Here is an 18,556-nt window from a genome sequence, read left to right as displayed (position 1 = left end):
TCAGGTGTAGGCCTATGCAGGGGCGATGCATGGGCGCAATATGAGACAGTGGGTCCCTGGGCACAGATATGCAATAGGCCCCACCACCTCTCCTACACTGGAGCAAGACACACAGACTTTGTGGTGGGTTTCCTCTTTTTAAAATTGTTTTGTGTCTCCCTTTTCCACCAAAATCAGCGCACGTACGCAGTTTTTTAAACACAGATAAACTGGCCAAAAATAGGCTATAGACTCCTTTCCAGTTAACAGTAGATCAGCGCTGTGTACACGGCATTTTGTGGTGATGAATCATTGCATCTCACCGGTAAAGGAGCTAAAATTAGCACACACACCAGGGTGTTGTCTTCCCATCAATGCTGATCGAAGCTGGAGGCAATAAATACCCATGACTACTGCAGAGTCATTTGACCCGGGTGTGAATGCTGATTAAAATCTTTCCCACTGCATTAAAAAGCCAGATGTTTGTGGGTGTTAGTGGTTTTTTGTGCAGTGGGAAAGGGGCTTTATAGTGTTTATGCATTTTTTGTGGTTCTGTGTCTCTTTGAGGTCATTTTGTGTCATTTTTCTCATTTTTTTAGTTATTTTGTGTCTCACTGCTGCTCCTTTGCAGTCATTATAAGTCTCTTCCTGGTCAGTGCATGCTGATGTTAGTGGCATCTTGCAGGTTAGGGCCACTGGGGCCCCTGACATGTGGCGGATCCTCCACTGGCACTTTTTTTTAATAAACAAGCTCTATTTTTATGCTTTTTTATGCATGACACTTTATCTAATTAATAACTATTTCCAGTGTGAATAAATTCACTTTCAATGTGAATTACAAAAATGGTCAGGGGGCCACCCAGCACCCTATTGCAGGCCAGATTTGGCCCATGGGTTGTAAACTGAATATCACTGCACTAGAGGATGTTGTGATGAAGACACTGTTTATTTGACCCTCCAGGTGTCACTCTCTGCTGCTGTCCTTGTACAGAAAGCACAAGGTAAAAACTTCTTGACGTACAGTATATGTCTTTCTTAAAGCAAGCAATTCACTTTTGACTAATGTGTACTTTTTCAATGTGGATACGAGCCTCTCTTTCTTTCAGAATAAATTGTGGACACTGAAAATAACATTTGCATGAATGCTGCGTACAAACATATAGCCTAATACTTTTAATCTAATTTCATATTGCAATTTTATGTGTTCCCCTTTTACTTTGTTTTTACCCCTGGTTTCCATGACAACTGCGAAAGTAGCTTCACAAGAAAAAAAAAAAGCCCTCAACCATTGGTGAAATAATCTCTGGTTAATTAGCTACTAGCTGGGTAAATATTTACAACCTGAATCATCAGTTTCTAACTGAAGAGAACAAAGCAAGATAATTTGCAAGTAAATGATGCTCTTATATTCTGAGGCTGTGAAAAAACAATGTTCCTGAGGTTCTTGGAGAGGTGGATGTTATTTCATACTCCTCAGTCAGAGATAATAGGGAACAAAGACCAAAAGTCTTGTTATCACACTCTGAACAGGGATTTTACACATAGGCATCCAGTTTTATTGACCTCAGACAAGCAATTTAGGTTGGTTTATTAACCTCTTAAGTTTTTTTAATTGTTTCAACCACTGCTAACCTACTTCATTTTGTGCAAGTTCACATTAAAAACGTTATCTATGTTTTCCTTGAGTTGTTCTTTTCTCAGTGAAGACCGGCGGCCATTATTTTCCCATTATTTTCTATTTACAAACCCACACCGGCGGCGGCTGGACGCGCGTCGACGTTACGCTATTGTCCTATTTTTCCAGCGTCGCCGCCCTTGAAAAAGTACTATTTTGTACTTCCCAGCCTTGCGGACTGGAGTGTGCAATAGAAATCCGGTTGACGCCCCGCATCGCGACGCTTTTTGTGTGTGTTGGAGCGGCACTTGACTCGCGTCAATGACGCCGTCGTCATATGACGCCGCCGGTGTGTTTTGGCCTTGATGCAGCACCAACACGTCCAGGTGGTCTGACTTTGAAGACTAGGCTGACTCGCTTACACACCCAAGAAATTAACACATCAGACAAGTGGCAGGGATCAAACACATGCAGAGGAAAAAAGTCATTCTATTTTGTGTGGTAGAACTTACATTGTTTATGTAAATATATTGGTTGCAGTTTACACTATCATAAGTTTCTCTTATTTGGGTAAAAACACACAAAGGCAACACAAGCAGACAAGTCTTAAAATTCCCTCCAGTCAATCCCCTGCAGGTTTCCAAGCCAGGGATCCAGTCTGGGACTTGGACTGCATCAGGGAGCTGAGGAGCCCCATGTGGGATCTGCAGCAGTAGCTTAGTGATGCCTGGATTGAAAACAAGCAGCTGAAGTGGCCTCACTTTTGCCACACGATGGCGCTGAAGCACTTCCAAGACTTTGAGGGCAGCTTCTCACAGGTTGGTTGGTTTTGACTCTTTGGTATCATTGCTCAGATTTATTGCTTTTGGTGGGTACTCAATCTGAACCATGAGTCCTTCATCTACTACTGCAGTTCTTTTTACAGTGTGGGATAGGAGGAGAAAAGTGACATATGATGGATCCCTCTGACTCTGTTTTGTTTTGTGTGGACTGCAGATGTTTGGCACTGATTCATATAGATGTAGATTTAATCTTGTTTAGATCTATGTATCGCCTCTCATGCTAAGGGGGCTGTGTTTGTGTGTTTTCTCCACTGTGATATATCTCTTGGAGGTTTATGTTTTTGTGTGTTTAATGTTTGTGTTTATGTCTGGTTGATATTTATGTATTGTGCTGTTGGATGATGGCAAATTGACATACCTGAATGTGTGGTTGTTCTTGGCTAATGTGTCTGAATAATCCCACAAGGGATGGCTCATGTAAATGGCTAGACATGAATAATAAGATATTCATTTATTTATTATCTCAGATTCAAATTTCAAAAACTGCTCATTGGTCTCATTTTCCAGGCTGAAAGTCAGATTTTTTTTTTCTAATTCTGCAATTAATGCCTGTGTGATTTCCCAACCCTAATTACAGCAATTGACTAATTATTCCTCACATTATCTTGACCCCATCTCCATTCCCAGGTCCTCTCCACGCACAGCAATGAGACCCCCGATTCCTGCAGGGGCTGATCTGTGCGACCCGCTGTGACAGACCGGCGAGGCATGGAATATAATTTGCTAAGCAGCACAAAGACGAGTCTCCATCACCTACAGCTGCTCCGCTGGAGAGGGAGGAACTCACCGTCAGGCTGCCCAGGCCCTCTGCAGGGCGGGAGGACAAGGACAAGAGGATACTGGTATGGAAAAACAGAAATGTGTGGGGGAGTCCAGTGTCACTCCAGCATTCATGGTGTATTATATTTAACACCAATACAGTGGGGATATAAATAGAAACAAGAATTGTTGTGCTTTAATGCTACACTCAAGGACTTGCAGAAGAATCTTGAGCCTCATTAAGTTGCGAAACAGTCACTGAACAAAGAAAGATCAGCAAGGTGAGAAAGGCATCCTGTGAGCAAGAGCAAATATATCAGCTTAACGAGGAAATTCAAGTAAATAAGAGTTGTTTCCCAGGTGATATTCTCTCCAGCATTAGACCTGGCCTAGTCCTTGTTACCATACAGTGTTGTTTATTGTGTGAGCTTCTGTCTCAAGTGATGGTAGCAGTTCCACAGGGGTTTGTATCCCATATTAACAATGTTTCGCATATCCCATTCGACGTCATTTGTGGGAGAATTTGGTTAAGATGTCTGGATCGATATTTTCCACAGGAGATTGCCCATTAGTGAACCGCTGATTCTGAGGGCTTAATGCTTCTGTTTGATGGTGTAATCCCTGCTCGGTGGTCTCCAACGACACTGAGAAAACTAAACGATATAAATTGAAGTTGTATAAAAGCATTTCCCAGATGTAGATTTTCAAAATATCCTAGCATTTTAATATTACAAACTGTCACACGGTTGCATTAGCTGCACATGTAAGAGAGATATATGGTATCAGACTGTGTAAAGAAGTGGTAACACACAATATTTGCTCCCACAGATTCCTAAAAGTAACTCAGTTTGGCCATAACTAATTCATTAGTGTTTGTAAACTTAATTTCAGAAATTCACAAATTAAAAACAGACAAAGGACATACAAGACATACAAAATAAAAACCACAATTCATCATTCAATTTTTAATTTGTTGTGGCTTAGTGGGTTTTGTCTAAGAAGTCTTTTTTAATTTACAGGCAATGAAAACAGGATGGTTCAAAGAGATGGATTAGTCCTCCCCACTGAGGCTTCGAGTCTTTTGAAGTTAGAATATGCGGAGAGTGAAGAGAAGCTGGAAAAGCAGGGGAGCTCTGTGAACTGGATATGAGTCAAATATTGTGGTGTATTTTCACTATTTTAATGTCGCATTTTACTTGTTTGCCAACATCATCTACAAGAGTTTGGTGATTTATGCTCAATGTAATTGTGACAACAGGACAGTTGAAGACATTTCCTCATCTCTAGAGACTTTTTAGTGTCTTTTTTTATCATTAATTTAACATTTTGCTCTTATACTGATAAAGCCTTTGCATCATCTGGAGTCTTTGGTGACAGATCATCAAGAAACAGAGGTTTCTGCAAATGTTACATTGGAAGAGAAACACCAACAGGAGACTGAGACATGTGCAGGTGGGCACTTTATGTTATGTACACAGTATGATAACTGACAAGCAATGCACACGTGCAAAGTGACTGACAGACAAAATATCATAGTGGCGGGGGCATCATAGTGGGGGGAAAGTGGGATTGATTAACCAGATTACCTGGGTATCAATGGGAGGGGGGCCCATAATTTTTTCTAAATAATTAGTGCCAAAACTAAATTAAAATTGGCTGAATAAATCTGCTGAAAGACTGGACTTTGAGGCTCCTCTCAAACCTCGAAGGTGTACATGGTTTCGTCCACCACTGCATTTGGATTCATCTCTACATGCAGCTGGAGCACTAACGTACACTGTCATGTCTTTCCTTAAAAAAGGGCAATTGGGAATCTAAAAAAAAGAAAAGTAAGGGAAAGAAAGCAAACTGACTTTGTAAATAAAAACAAGAAAATTCCAAAGGTGCGTGAGAGACACGGATCAAGAGAGGAAGGGTGGAGGGCCCACAGAAACTGCTTAGGCATAGGGCCCAGAATTTGGTACCATGCATAGTGGTAGTATCCACCAGCAACTCTCACACAAGACAGCAAACACAGAAAGCAAATTTAGAGTGGGGTTTTTGTAAAGGAGCTGATTTCATTCAGTATTTAGCAGATTAGTTGACCAGAAGGAGCCCACACCATCAAACTGTGGGAGACTATGCCGCAGAGAAAGAGGCATTGGAGGCCCCACAGGTGTTAGAAGAAGGCGGAAAACTGAGGAACATGAGGGCAAGACTTCCTACATTTTGGAAAAGCCTATGGTTACAGCTAAAGCCAAAAGCAAGGGATATAATTTCTTCAAAGAGTGCCAGGAGCCCAGTCAGGGTGGAGACCTTCAGCAGCAGGATTCATGAACTGAGCAATACAGAGGGATGTGCAATATATGTCTTATTTATTTTCTAAAGGTTATGATCATGGAGTTTCATTGGTGTCTTGTTGTTCTGTGTTTTAGTTATATTTACATTATGTTTATTGTTTACTGTGCTGTACCACAAATCGCCCCATTAAAAAGTTTTTCCAAGTCTAAGGACTTGTTTTTGCTTGTGAACTCCCAATTTATAACATCACAATGAATAAAAGGTTTTCTTCTGTTTTATTTTCATAAAAAAAGCATTTCAACATTTCCAAATCATTGTTTTCAAAACAATACAATCAAAACATCTGCGCCATTAACTTAAAATCATCATAACAAAAACAACAAAATTAAATATCACCAAATAAAGTGTTGCAATATGAAACAGCCAACGCCAAAATGCACTGCATTTTTACACGCTGACCTGAAGCAACTCACAAAAAAATGACACAAACGGCTTTCATTAACTAAATGTTGAGCAATAAGTTAGAAAACCAGTGTATCTGACTCGGCTGACGTCTCTAGCTGACCGCATGGAGACCCAGTGTAACCACTTTGTTGCAAACCACCAGCCAGCATGTGATTCCTACTCCACCTGAAGGGAAAGAACAGCTCTGTCAGTGAATGAATAACGTAGGAAAATACTGTATTTTATATATACATCAGAATTGTGTTTGAATCAGTATAAAAGAAAAGGTATTGAAGTTATAGAAGACTTGTTCTGTGTGTTGTTTATGAATAATCTTTTTTTTTTATGAAGTATAAAAAATAGGTTTATTACCTGCCACTCCTGTTGGGAAGGCCACAAGGCGCTCCACTGGGGCAATCCATTTACTGGGGACCACCGTCACTGGATCAGAGTAATACTTCCATATCAAAGAGATCATCAGAGCAGCCTGACGAATAAAAGAAAGAAATATGTGGGTATACAATACGTAATGAGTATTTTATCAGCTCGTCTTTAAGCTAGTATTATCAACTTCTACATTCTATTTCTAAAACGGTCAGAACAAAGTACTCCACTAGCATTAACTGGAGGTTTTTGTATGGAATAGGTCTATGCTTATATTTTTATACTGCAGTAGCTCTGTGTGTGTCTCATAGTTACACTAGAATCTACAACCACATGCATTTGATCTTCTTATAATTCCCACTTACCTGCAGTATGTAAAACACAATGTTCACGACCCATTTCATCTTGGCTTGTTGCGCTGTTCTTGATTTCACTGCAAACGTGAGGAAAAACACAACTATTAGACTCAACACATTGACTTTTGTGGTGATGCAGCCTTCTTAAACTCTAACGCAGACCCTTTAAGCACGCTAATCAGAGTATTTTCGCCAGTTCATTTAACTTCATTATTTGAATGATCAGAAAATCAGAGATATGGGCAGCAATTCAGAGGTGTGAATTCAAACTAAGCACCCATTTTTGTGCATTCCCAATTACTGTGTTCACCCAGCCATAGGGGAACAGAGCAAGTAGCACAGCAGTCTGCTATTTGAAAGATAAAAAAAAAAAACAACAAAAAACACAGAGCAATGATCAATACATCACATTATGTAATGTAATGTATTGAAACAGTGGGGAGTTCCCCTTGATGACCACAACAGTAAAAACTATGAGTCAGTTGTTTGGGAGCCGTGAGCACAATTCAACTGTGAAAAACAGTGACTGGTTCTTGAAGACATATACGGTACAACATAGGCTGCACAGCTTGGTCATGGAAGATGTAATACTTTGAGTCACTGTGCGATTAAGACAAAGAAATTATCAAAACGGAAACAATCTGAACTAGCCTTTGGTCTGCGGTACATATGTACTATACTGAAATTGTGATTAGCCACTTCCTGTCTGTGCACATGATAATCCTGAGGCAGAGGGTGAAGGACAGCAACAGGCAGCAGCTGTTCCCACTGAACACACAGTAAGTATGTTATCCAAAACCTCCTGTCGCTTCCTACGGTTGGTGGTTTTAATGTGTGAATCTGCTGTAGTAGACATGCACAGGTGTGGAAGTCACAATATGTGCCTTCTACAGTAAACGTGACAGTGTGTCGGCACATAGCTTCCCCCGCGCTTCCAAAAGAAATGAAGCGGTAGACCTATATTGGGTAGAATGAATAACAGGAACACCAATACAAAACAATTAACACTCACTTTCTTACGTTTATGTTCAATTTTGATTGGTATTTAGCGGTGGTGTGGACTTAAAATCACAACCTGGACATTATTTAGACATGAGTCACAAATTTGATGAATTCAGACTCAACTTGACAAATCAAAAAAGACTTGCAACTTGACTTGTACTGTACACCAATAGGGCTGCAACGATTAGTCGACTAATCGCTGACTAATCGACTATTAAAATAATCGGTGACTATTTTAGTAGTCGACTAATCGGTGTGAGTCTTTTTTCATAGAAAAGTACCCCAAGATACTCTTATTGCAGCTTCTTACGTTCAAATATTGGCAGCTTTACACACTCTCCCATGACGGTGAACTAAAACCCTTTGGCGTGTACGAAACAAGATATTAGTTGACATAGTTTTGGGGTTTGGGAGAGACAGAAATTTTTCAACATTTTAAACACATTTTTGATAAAATGATTAGTCGACTAATTGAAGAAATAATCAACAGATTAGTCGACAATGAAAATAATTGTCAATTGCAGCCATAAACACCAATGACGCGTGACGTCATTTGGACTCGAGTATTCGCAATCCACTTTTATGTTGTCCTGTCCATGTTAAATGTCTTCTTTCCTATGTTTTTTATTGTGCTTGGATTCGTGAGTAACGACACTTTGTTCTCTGTATTCTGCTGTATATAGAGAATGACAACAATGATTTGAATTGAGCCTTTTGATTTTAAGTACTTGATACCTTCCCCCACACCCAAAGATTAAAAAGTACATTGAGCTTGGCAATGTTGTGCACAACATAATAGTGCTCTATTTACTATTTTACAACTTTAATTTCTGCATTTTACAAAACAAAGTAGCACAGAATATATAAAATTCACTGTGGTGGTACTGCTGAATAGTGCCAAGTTAGTGATTACATTTATGTGCACTTGTTTTAACAAGTAAATACAAATTTTAAAAAGCATTCATGTGTTTTGTAAATGTATTTTACTGTAACTTTGTTGTTAAAATGGCATTACACTTATTGAAAAGCACATTATGACTTGGTTAGGACGGGAAACTCAAAGTTTAGGACCTAGGATTTGACTTGGGACTTGAGTGCAAAGACTTGTGACTTACTTGTGACTTGCAAAATAATTACTTGCTCCTATCTCTGTATTAAGAAGTCATAGTATGTGGTTTTGCCATATGTAGATGTTCCTGATATTGTGAATTTAATGCAGCAGAATTGCAGTCTCTTAATATTGTATTGGACTTATTTGGGGTTACTATCACATTGCCCTTTGCCACAGTAACTAGTTTTGCCCCTCACCATGTGTTTTCAGCTTGTCTGTCATCTTGTTGATTTTGCGCTCCAGTCTGGCATATCTTGCAAACTCATCCATCATGCTAATTGAGGCCTGCTCCTTCTTCATCTCCTGGATTTCAGCCCTCATCTCACTCTCCTGCTCAGCATCTTTCTGCACCATCTTGGAGAGCTGAAATGGGGGACAAAGAAAAGCACTGAGACACAGTTTCACTGTAATGTATTGCGACTGTACATGGACGCACAGTTCCTACACGTTCCTGCAAGACAATAAAGTGTATGAATACATCCTCCCCTGAGTTTAAGGGTAGTGTTTTTACATTTTTGCTAAGCTATCTTTAGCAGTTACACAATTCCCTCGCGTTACAATGGGCTCCATACATTTGAACAATGGTATAGCACAAAATGTTCTCCCCTTATGTGCAGTGGCTACAGCGGGATCCCGGGAAAACCCCACCCTCTGAGTGTCTGAACGGCTACGTTGTTTCAAGCTAGCCAGCTATACATGAAGCTAGCATCATTAGCATTAGCTTACAGTAAGCTAAGCTAATCAACAATAGTCTGCTGTGTGTTGGATGAGGCGACAGGAATCACACTAACACTCGTTTTATGAAACTATAAATGTACATTCAATGCGAATATATATCTTATTGAATAAATAGCCCCTACTTACGAAAGAGGAAATGGTCGGCAGGAGTGTTTTCATGAGATTACACAGGAAAACCGACCCCAGCACAAGGAACCACGCATAGCCGGACGCCATGTTTGTTACTCCACCGCTCACCCTCCTTGTTGCAGCTGTGGAGCTGCTGGACTGTGAAGTTACATAATAATTAGGCTAATTTAGCTTATTCTGGTTGTTACCTGTGATTTTGCTTTTAAACACGACGTCTTTTCAGCACCAATAAACCAATTTGCTTCATGTTTTTATTATGATAACTGTATTTAAATATGATTTAATGAAATGTGTTGTCTTCATGGTGTCTGCAGCTGAAGTAATCTAAATGCTTGATAATGTAGGTATGCATGTGGGCTTTTTAAAGCAAGAAAAAACAGATCACACAGTTTAATTTGCTTCTTTATATTTAATGCCTATGCATGTTCATTCTTATCTAACAGCCCACAACATTTACTCGGTTGTCATGCATTTTCCAAGTCGTGCACACACACACCCTGCCTGGGAACAGGCTGTGATTAAAAAGAGAGAGTTGGCTCGGCCTGACTGATTGGCACACCATCCTGCCCACACAGGTAAGATGTTTTGGTTCAAAAATGTGTTGCCTCGACCTCAAAGCCAATCGCTGGATGCAAGGGGCGGGGATTGCTCTCCCTGCTAGGTTGGTAGGATAAGGGATAAAATATACAGAGAGGGGGATCCAATCCGGTTTGAGCTAGTTCTAGTCCTGGACGGACATTTATGTTAAGTTACAGACTGCTCTGGAGGCAGAAGTGCACGGCTGATCCACATTTCATTTAGTCAGCTAAACTGTGAAAAGCTGTGCCGTTTTCCTTTTACCTCTACTGTAGGCCACCACCTGAGCAACAATGGGAAGGAAGAGTAAAGTAAGTTAAAATGTGTGCATTGTGTCAAATATGATACATTTCCAATATTTCTTAACATTTGGTGTGTTTTCCTACAATATATCTTTTCACACTTGCATGCGCTACAGTGTCACGTTTTAAATACTTGCTACAATGTGTGTGTGTGTGTGTCTATGTGCATGCGTAAAGTCCACCTTGCTGCGCTCAGGTCTGTCGTGGCTGCCCTGTTGATACAGGGAAGTGGCGCCTTTTTACTTAGCGCTGTGCAACATGCTTTATCGTCGAACAAGTTTGCAATAATGCATGGCCTCCTCATATATGACTACGTGCTAGTATTTGTGCCATAACGCACATTTAGCCGTGGTTTAATCTGGTTTCAGTGTGTGCTCAGATCAAACAAAGGGGTGTAACCACCGTAGTTGAACAGGTTGCCATTTCAAGGAAATTCCTTGCGTAACTGTTTTTTATATCCGAACTGATCGAGGTTTGTAGGCCATGCGTCGTTATTCGAGCAGGATTTTGCACTTAGAATAAATGTCGAGTTGTTTTATGCGTATTTGCAGCGCACACTGTTCTATGACCTCTGCCTGCGCGTACTGTAAAGCTGGTGCGCGTCACCCTTGAGGTGTTCAGGCTTTTCTCGTCATGGCAGCTGATTTATCCTCGAAAGACAAAACAGCGACACATTTGGTCGCAAGCTCTCAGAATTAGTTTTATAAAGCAGCTGCGAGGTTTGGAGCATTACGCGCAATCAGCGTGTTAATGCAGGCCTGTGGGAGCGCATGTGGACGCACAGGGACCACACTTCCCTGTTCCCTACAAAGTACCTACAGCTCCATGCTTACTCAACAAAAACATGTCGGTCTCTTGATTGATGCAAACACTTGCTTGGCGGGAAGAAAGTAGAACTAAAGCTCTTCAACTTAGAGACGTGTTGGGCTCCCCTCCCCACCGTAAGGTTGCATAATGTCTTTGTGACTGTAGGGGAGGCAGAGGTGCCCATCCCCCCTTTGCGCTACACACCCACTTTAGCTCACTCATGAATGGTTGTTGTTCCCGGCTTTTTAAATATCTTTCTCCCTATCTCTTTCTTTCACAGGCAAACAATGGAGAGGCATGTACTGAGGTGAGTGTGCAAGGATCTGCTCGCAGACTGACCCAAACTGCTCTCGACACCCCAACTTTCACCCAAATGAACATTTTGTTCTACTTTGTGTCAAGATCGAAAAAAGATCCTGGTTGATACCAGGTGGCTTTTTTTCCATACATTAGTGCTGCCTAGTTTTAACCCTGCAAGTGAGAAACTGGGGTTTTAAGGGTGAAAGTGACAATTAATTGGATTAAATATGTGTGTTATGAGCCAAGCTTCCATAGGGGTTGAGGACCTGCACTGCCTCTAGGGGGCGCAGGTTGACATGAAGTCCAAATTTGCTGCTTTGCTCTTTTGCTCAGTGCCATGATTTTAAATTGATATTCCTGTGGTGTGTGACGCAATTTCTCAGATGGCAACAATTCATGTTCGTTCAATGGCTAAAACACTATGCACACACAATGCAATTTTTCACTTTTCCCCCAAAGAGGATGGCACAAAGTACAGCTCTTCAGCAGTACCAACTATTTCTTAGCACCTGAAATCTCAATTTACTATTCCCCATAGACATCCCTTGTGACTGCCTATTATGGATGGATAAAACTTAAGCTCATCCATGAACGGTTGTTTCCGTCTTTTATAATTTCCCTCTCCCTTTCTTCTTTTCACAGTCGAACAATGGAGGGGTTAGTATTAACTCACAAACTAACCCTAACAGACCTAGACGCATTACCTAGCACCCAAATGAACATTTTGTTCTATCCTTACCATGTGCCTGTTTTGTAGGAAAAGTGAATGATTGTACACAGACAGATTTAGTGCGTTTCATCAGGCTAATTTGCTAATAGTATGATTTTGATGGACACAATATAGATGTACAAGTATTCAAAACACTTCTTGCTCACCTTAGTCTGGTTAGAATTGAAATTTAGCAGTTGATGCATTTGATGGAGATGTAAGAACTGTTAGATAAACTGATGTATAAATAGTTTTTTCTTTTTCGCCACACTCGTTGTCTCCTACACCACGAGGAGACAACACAAATGACAACACAAAAATTTAGAGGCGCTCATTACCTCCCCTCTGTGCTCAAAACCCCTCCCTAGATGGAGAAAAATAGTTTCATTATAAATTGTACGGCAGAAATGTTTTATGTGGACAATAGTTTCTAATGACTGAACTAATATATTACCATCTTGTGTTTTTCAGCAGCCACCGCGCAGGGCATCTAAAAGGTTATTGGCGGTAAGTTCTGCAAGGATCATGCCATTTTAAACATCTGTGCCTATTCTACTATTCCTTACTATGCATGTGTTGTTGGCATAATATGACATGTATGTGTGTGTGTTTTGCAGAGAGAGGAAACGCAGCAAGAGCAGGCACCGGTAAGAAATCTAGTTTCATCAGTGGACCAGCACTGTACTCATTTAAAATGCACAGTTTCATTATTTATTGCACACACTGACAGTGCGTTTCATGCTCCTTGGTTTGTTTTTGACATGATAGGCACCCGCCAAGACCAACAGAAAGGCAGCCAAACAGCAAGCAAAGCCAGCCAAGAAAGAGGAGAAGAAAGAAGAACCCGAGGTTGAGAAGGAGGAAGCTCCTGCAGAAAATGGAGAGGCCAAAGCTGAGGAGGTAAAACAAGCTTCCCTCTTAGTGCCTCTTGCTATGTGAAATTTGCACTGCAGCAACATGACGAGGACTTAAGTTACAAAGCATGTTCTCTCCATCCTTCAGGAGGCTCCAGCAACAGAGGACGCACCTGAAGCAGAAGAGGTAGAGGAGAAAGCTGAGGAGGAGGAGGAAAAGGCCGAGGAGGAGGAAGAGGAGGAGGAAGAGAAAGCAGCGGAGTAGTAGTGACACCTCAAGACTCACTTGCCAGGGCTCCCTGTACATTGTTTCTTGTACAATGCAGAGAATATTTTTATCTACTATTTTCATAAGACAGTTAATGTTTTTAGGCATGTGATTGCAGAAATGCATTTTTAAAAATAATACAAATTCCACTCAGTTTCATGGCTTCTGTGAAGGGAAAGTGTCGGTCGTTATGTTGGGGGTTTTTTTTTTTTCCTTATTGAGTTCATAATTGTACTTGTTTTTTCTCTCTCGTCTCTCCGGCTCCTTATTTTGCCTTTAGGTTGTAGTTCTGCATGACACGAAGTCGTGCCTATATCAGGAATTTGATGTTCAACTCTGGGAGAGTTTACCTGAGACATTCCCGAGGCATCTTGAGGGATTTTGTAACCTGTACTGTTTTGGAATTTAATACATCGTAATACTGTGTGTTTGATAGGGAATAGGATGATTGAAAGTTTGAGAGTTGTGATCTTTGCCGAGTTAAGTCTTGTTCACAACGTTCACTTAAATCGTGTTCACTAGTACTGGACTTGGTTGTGTTTGTTGTTGTTTTTTTGTTTTGTTTATGCTGTCAGTTGATGGTACATTTGAGGTTGGTTACATTGACCCATACACTCAACTGTACTCAAAACACAATGCATTACAGAGCTAATCATACTCATCATGGTTTATTCTTTTAGAATTACTGTGTTTTCACCTCAGTCAATAGTTATGTATATGCCACATATTTGTGGCTTTATACAGTGCGGTTTTTGGGATTTCTTTACCAATGTACAGTTTCCTCATTTTTTTAAAAAAAGGTAAAAAAAGAAAAATAAATTGTTTCTTTGTTATGAATGGTATAAAACGCCAATTAAAGTGGGAATTCCTCTCAAGTGTCTGTTTATCATCAGCTTTGTGCTGAATTGCGTCCTATGTACAGGATAAATACTGGTTTTAAATGTCTGCCTTTTGGTTTTTTTTATATACCTGAAAAGAATTNAATGGTATAAAACGCCAATTAAAGTGGGAATTCCTCTCAAGTGTCTGTTTATCATCAGCTTTGTGTTGAATTGCGTCCTATGTACAGGATAAATACTGGTTTTAAATGTCTGCCTTTTGTTTTTTTTATATACCTGAAAAGAATTATTGATGCTATTTTTAACCACAGTGAGAAGTAGGTTATAGTTGTGACTCTAAATGTTTCACTTCCGTTTGAAACCCGTGTTCAGTATACTTTTTAAGAACTAGTGGGGATGGTTGATCAGAAATACTTCATTGATTCCCTAAGGAGAAATGATCCAATACAGTTGCTTTGATGCAAGGAATAGAGAATTATAAGAAAAGTGTAAATATAGAGCAATAACTAAAAGTAGAAATAAAATGTGCATTATGCTACCATGTTTAATACTAAAATAGGACAAAGGATTGTGTGAGGACTGTTAGGATGACAGGTGTAATTGAAATTCTTTAGGACATTAACCTACAATAGGTGGGCCAATTTGCTTGCTGCTCAATCTGTAATTACATCATATGCACTCATGAAAACAGTTCTAGTGATGGGTGAAGTAAGTGACTAATGGCTGGTTACCTTCAAATGTAGTGCAGGCCTTTACAGATGGTACCAAATAAAATGGTTAGTGCATCTGTCATGCAGTTTTACTAGACAATATGTCAAAAACTGAATGCTGGTAAAACGTGTCAAGCATCAATAACAGTTACGTTAACCTGCTTGGGGGCCCATTTAGAAATGAGCAGCTTGCCCTTGAAAACCCTCCCATTGTATATTGTGGACAGAATATTTTTGCTAGGTTTGTTTTGTGGTTTGATTAAATACATCTAAATAACTTACTTTAACAGTATGCATTATGCCCCATGTTAGCATTATATCATGTAGAATTTGCAGCAGTCTTGCAACAAGATAGTTTCCAAAACAGGGCCTCAAGAATAAAGTGTGGCCCACTGTGAAGTTCATAGATCAATTAAAATTGTCCGGCACATCATCTTCCCATTTCACCAGCTTCAATCATTTACCACTGACACTTGCCACATTGTGAAGCTGAGGATCTGGTGCCCCCAAGGCAGTTGTCTGCTTTTTTCACAGTTAGTAGTCCCGGATCCAGTCTAGCATGTTGACAGTACCCTATATTACAAATGTATTTAACATCAGTGCTATAATATCAATAGTGGTTCCCTAACTCTGGCTTCCCATTACAGGTAATGGCCCCATGGCTAAAAATAAAAACCTGTTTGGAGACCCTGGAGCAAAAATGTTATGTTAGGTGGTTTTCTCAGTGACCACTTTATTTACACAACACACTATGGATGACCCACAAACCAGTACTCTGACTGGAATGCTAACTGGACCTGTGTTTTTTTTATATGTCAGTTTGTGCTAATTTGGTGAAACATGAGGGTTTTTTTTAGTAAAAAGCACTATGCGAGTACAGTGCGACAGGATCCTTCTTTCAAACAGGGCCACAACATTACATAATAACACAGGAAACCAGCTGATATTGTCCTTCAGTGATGCACATTCCCACGGAAGAATTTGGGGGACTTTGGGCCCCTGGGGCCTTTGGCCACTTTGCTGGTTGACTTCTCATCTTGAGAACTGCTGTCCTAACCCAAACAATATCCAATAAGTAATGCATACCAAGATAAAACATACTAAAAAACAGTGGTGGAAGATGTGTTCAGATCCTTGGCTAAAGGAAAAGAAGCAATACAGCAGTGTTAATATACTCTGTTACAAGTAAAAGTACTCATTCGGCAGAAAGGCCCACTACAGAATAATAGCCTTCATATTATATTACTGGACTATATGTATTAAGACATTCATGTGTACATCACTTTAAAGGTCCAGTGTGTGGGATTTAGGGTGATATAGTGGCAGAATAGAAATATAATATAAGTACATTAACTTTTGTGTATAATCACTACACTTAAAAATAATAGTGAGAGTGTTGTAGTTGATGTTTTTTGCCTTTTGAACTACCACGTCTGTTTGTTTTAGAGAGGAAGAGACTTCTGCTGATAATTCAGTTCGTGGTAAAACCTCCTGAACGTCTGGATCTTAAGTTATCAGAGATGACAGGTGAGCACACATAAGCAGGTGCTGGGCTAAGTGGCCTGTCTTGGACATGCCCACCAGCATCTGAGAAACACAGATGTGCAGGAAGAGACCTCTGCAGACAATGCGACAAAATCCCCCTAAATCTCACACACTGTTCCTTAAATGTTGCAGCAGGTAAAGGTGGATTTAAGTCTTTTTTTTAAAAAATAGTTAAATTGACATATTACAGATAATCGCACACTGACATACAACATATAGCGTACATACTGTTAAACAATAACACAGAGAATAAGTACAATAAAGTTCATTCATGAACCATTTTCAAAGAGCTGAAGCTGCCCGTTCCATTGATGATACATCCATAAACTCTTTTAATCAATTATCTATATTAAAACAATTTGATTTGTGTGATTTCCAATTCATCATAATGATACGTTTGACTGACATCAAAGCTGGAGCAATAATGCAAGGTATAAGCTTTGTCTGTATATTTTCTATCCTTGAGCCTAAGAGGCAGACTGAGGGACACTGAGGTATTTTTACATCCAGGATAGAAGACAAACTCAATATCACCTTGTCCCAAAAACATCTCACTGGGGGGCAATGCCACAACAGATGCATGAGTGATCCTGCCTCACCACAGCCATCCCAACATAAATGTGGAAGGGAGTGATTCATTTATTGTGCAAGGACTTAAGCTCAGTGGTGATCATGCCTTTGCTGTGTCTGCCCCCAAACTGTGGAGCAGAATCTCCCTCTGATGTGGTTTTCCCTGACACGTGCCTGCCTGTGTTGTGTGAGCTGTGTACCTGACAGTTATGTTGCCTCTTATGTATACGTTTTTAGCATTTTATTCCTTTTGTACAGCACTTGGGTCAAAATGAGTTGTTTTTAAATGTGCTCTATAAATAAATTTGAGTTGAGTTGAGTTGAGTAATGACTCTGAAAACTGCTGAGTAACTTAATCTATAATAATGCACCCTAAATGATTAGCGGATTTATAATTTGTAATCATCTTAATCTGCAAAGTAATTTGTAACTAAAGTTATCAAAAAATGTATTTGAGTAGAAGTTTACAGTAGCATAAAATGGAAATACTCAAGTACAGTAGCCTGCTTGAGTAAATGTATTTAATTACATTCCACTATTACCAAAAACTAGGATTTATAGGACATTATAAACTCATTTTTAGTAGCTTCAAAAAAATGAAGTTACTGATGATATAATTATTGGGCACTTTTGCCCTTGAAGACTGTTTTGATAATCACACAAAAATGATAAAGCAAGTTTATCAATCAAGAGATGGCAGAGCAAATTGGCAACCATTACTTATGAGGTCATGTGCAGAACTCACGACCTCGATCAGAAAAAAAGGAGGTGGCCATTTGATTCACATCCAGGATATAAACAAACGTAATATCACCTCGTCCAAACTAACTTAATCCATAATAATGCACCCTAAATTATTTGTTGATTTATAATTTGTTATCATCTTAATCTGCGAAGTAACTTGTAACTAAAGCTGTCAAACAAGTGTATTGGAATAGAAGTATAAAATAGCATAAAATGGAAATACTCAAGTATAAGTGCCTCAAAATTGTACTTAAGTACAGTAGCATACTTGAGTAAATATACTTAATTATTACATTTCACCACAACCAGAGACTAGGATTATTGTGCTTTTCTTTTCTTGAGAAATGACTAGATACCAAAATGATAAAGCAAGTTTATCAATCAAGAGATGGCAGAGCAAATTGGCAACCATTACTTATGACGTCATGTGCAGAACTCACGACCTTGATCAGAAAAAAGGGGGGTGACCGTTTGTCTAATGCGCTGTGCGTAATATAAAATTAAAACTGAATTTATTTTTACTTGATTTTATCTTTACAGGCGGGTTGTGGGGAATTGTATTGCCGCTTGACTTCCACGAGATAATGCAAATGTCGCTAACCAACAGGCTGACGATCACTTTGGTCTTTTGTTGAAAGTGCTCCTCCCCACCCCCTTTTTCCTGTGTTACTCCGCTGTGGCGGAAGTAAGTCG

At 39.7% G+C, this 18,556-nt stretch overlaps 2 protein-coding genes, 1 long non-coding RNA gene and 1 pseudogene across 5 annotated transcripts; 2 read left to right on the top strand and 2 right to left on the bottom strand.

Moving 5' to 3' along the window:
* The first annotated feature begins 822 nt into the window (after positions 1 to 822).
* Positions 823 to 5,599, top strand: LOC126401143 (uncharacterized; annotated as a pseudogene).
* A 132-nt stretch (positions 5,600 to 5,731) lies between these two features.
* Positions 5,732 to 9,793, bottom strand: get1 (guided entry of tail-anchored proteins factor 1). Its single transcript, XM_050058338.1, has 5 exons — positions 9,637 to 9,793; positions 8,970 to 9,135; positions 6,669 to 6,736; positions 6,292 to 6,406; positions 5,732 to 6,105 (listed from the first exon to the last, which is right to left on the bottom strand). The coding sequence occupies exons 1-5, from the start codon at positions 9,724 to 9,726 to the stop codon at positions 6,032 to 6,034; spliced, it is 513 nt and encodes a 170-aa protein (XP_049914295.1). The 5' UTR covers positions 9,727 to 9,793; the 3' UTR covers positions 5,732 to 6,031.
* Positions 9,794 to 10,343: 550 nt separating this feature from the next.
* LOC126398766 (uncharacterized protein C53C9.2-like) lies at positions 10,344 to 14,330 on the top strand. 3 transcript variants are annotated; one of them, XM_050058348.1, is made up of 7 exons: positions 10,344 to 10,526; positions 11,605 to 11,631; positions 12,267 to 12,281; positions 12,805 to 12,840; positions 12,951 to 12,980; positions 13,102 to 13,233; positions 13,336 to 14,330. In XM_050058348.1, the coding sequence occupies exons 1-7, from the start codon at positions 10,509 to 10,511 to the stop codon at positions 13,450 to 13,452; spliced, it is 375 nt and encodes a 124-aa protein (XP_049914305.1). In that variant the 5' UTR covers positions 10,344 to 10,508; the 3' UTR covers positions 13,453 to 14,330. The 3 variants fall into 3 exon arrangements, with proteins under 3 accessions (XP_049914305.1, XP_049914324.1, XP_049914315.1); XM_050058367.1 differs by lacking the exon at positions 12,267 to 12,281 and having other exon boundaries at positions 10,347 to 10,526; positions 12,808 to 12,840; XM_050058358.1 differs by lacking the exon at positions 12,267 to 12,281 and having other exon boundaries at positions 10,351 to 10,526.
* LOC126398782 (uncharacterized) lies at positions 13,581 to 15,684 on the bottom strand. Its single transcript, XR_007570812.1, has 2 exons — positions 14,571 to 15,684; positions 13,581 to 14,424 (listed from the first exon to the last, which is right to left on the bottom strand). It is a non-coding gene; the product is annotated as an uncharacterized LOC126398782 (long non-coding RNA).
* Between the last annotated feature and the right edge of the window lie 2,872 nt (positions 15,685 to 18,556).

The sequence above is a fragment of the Epinephelus moara genome, chromosome 2 (genome assembly GCF_006386435.1).
Source record: "Epinephelus moara isolate mb chromosome 2, YSFRI_EMoa_1.0, whole genome shotgun sequence".
Classification (NCBI taxonomy): domain Eukaryota; kingdom Metazoa; phylum Chordata; class Actinopteri; order Perciformes; family Serranidae; genus Epinephelus; species Epinephelus moara.
This window is presented reverse-complemented; position numbering and strand designations above follow the sequence as displayed.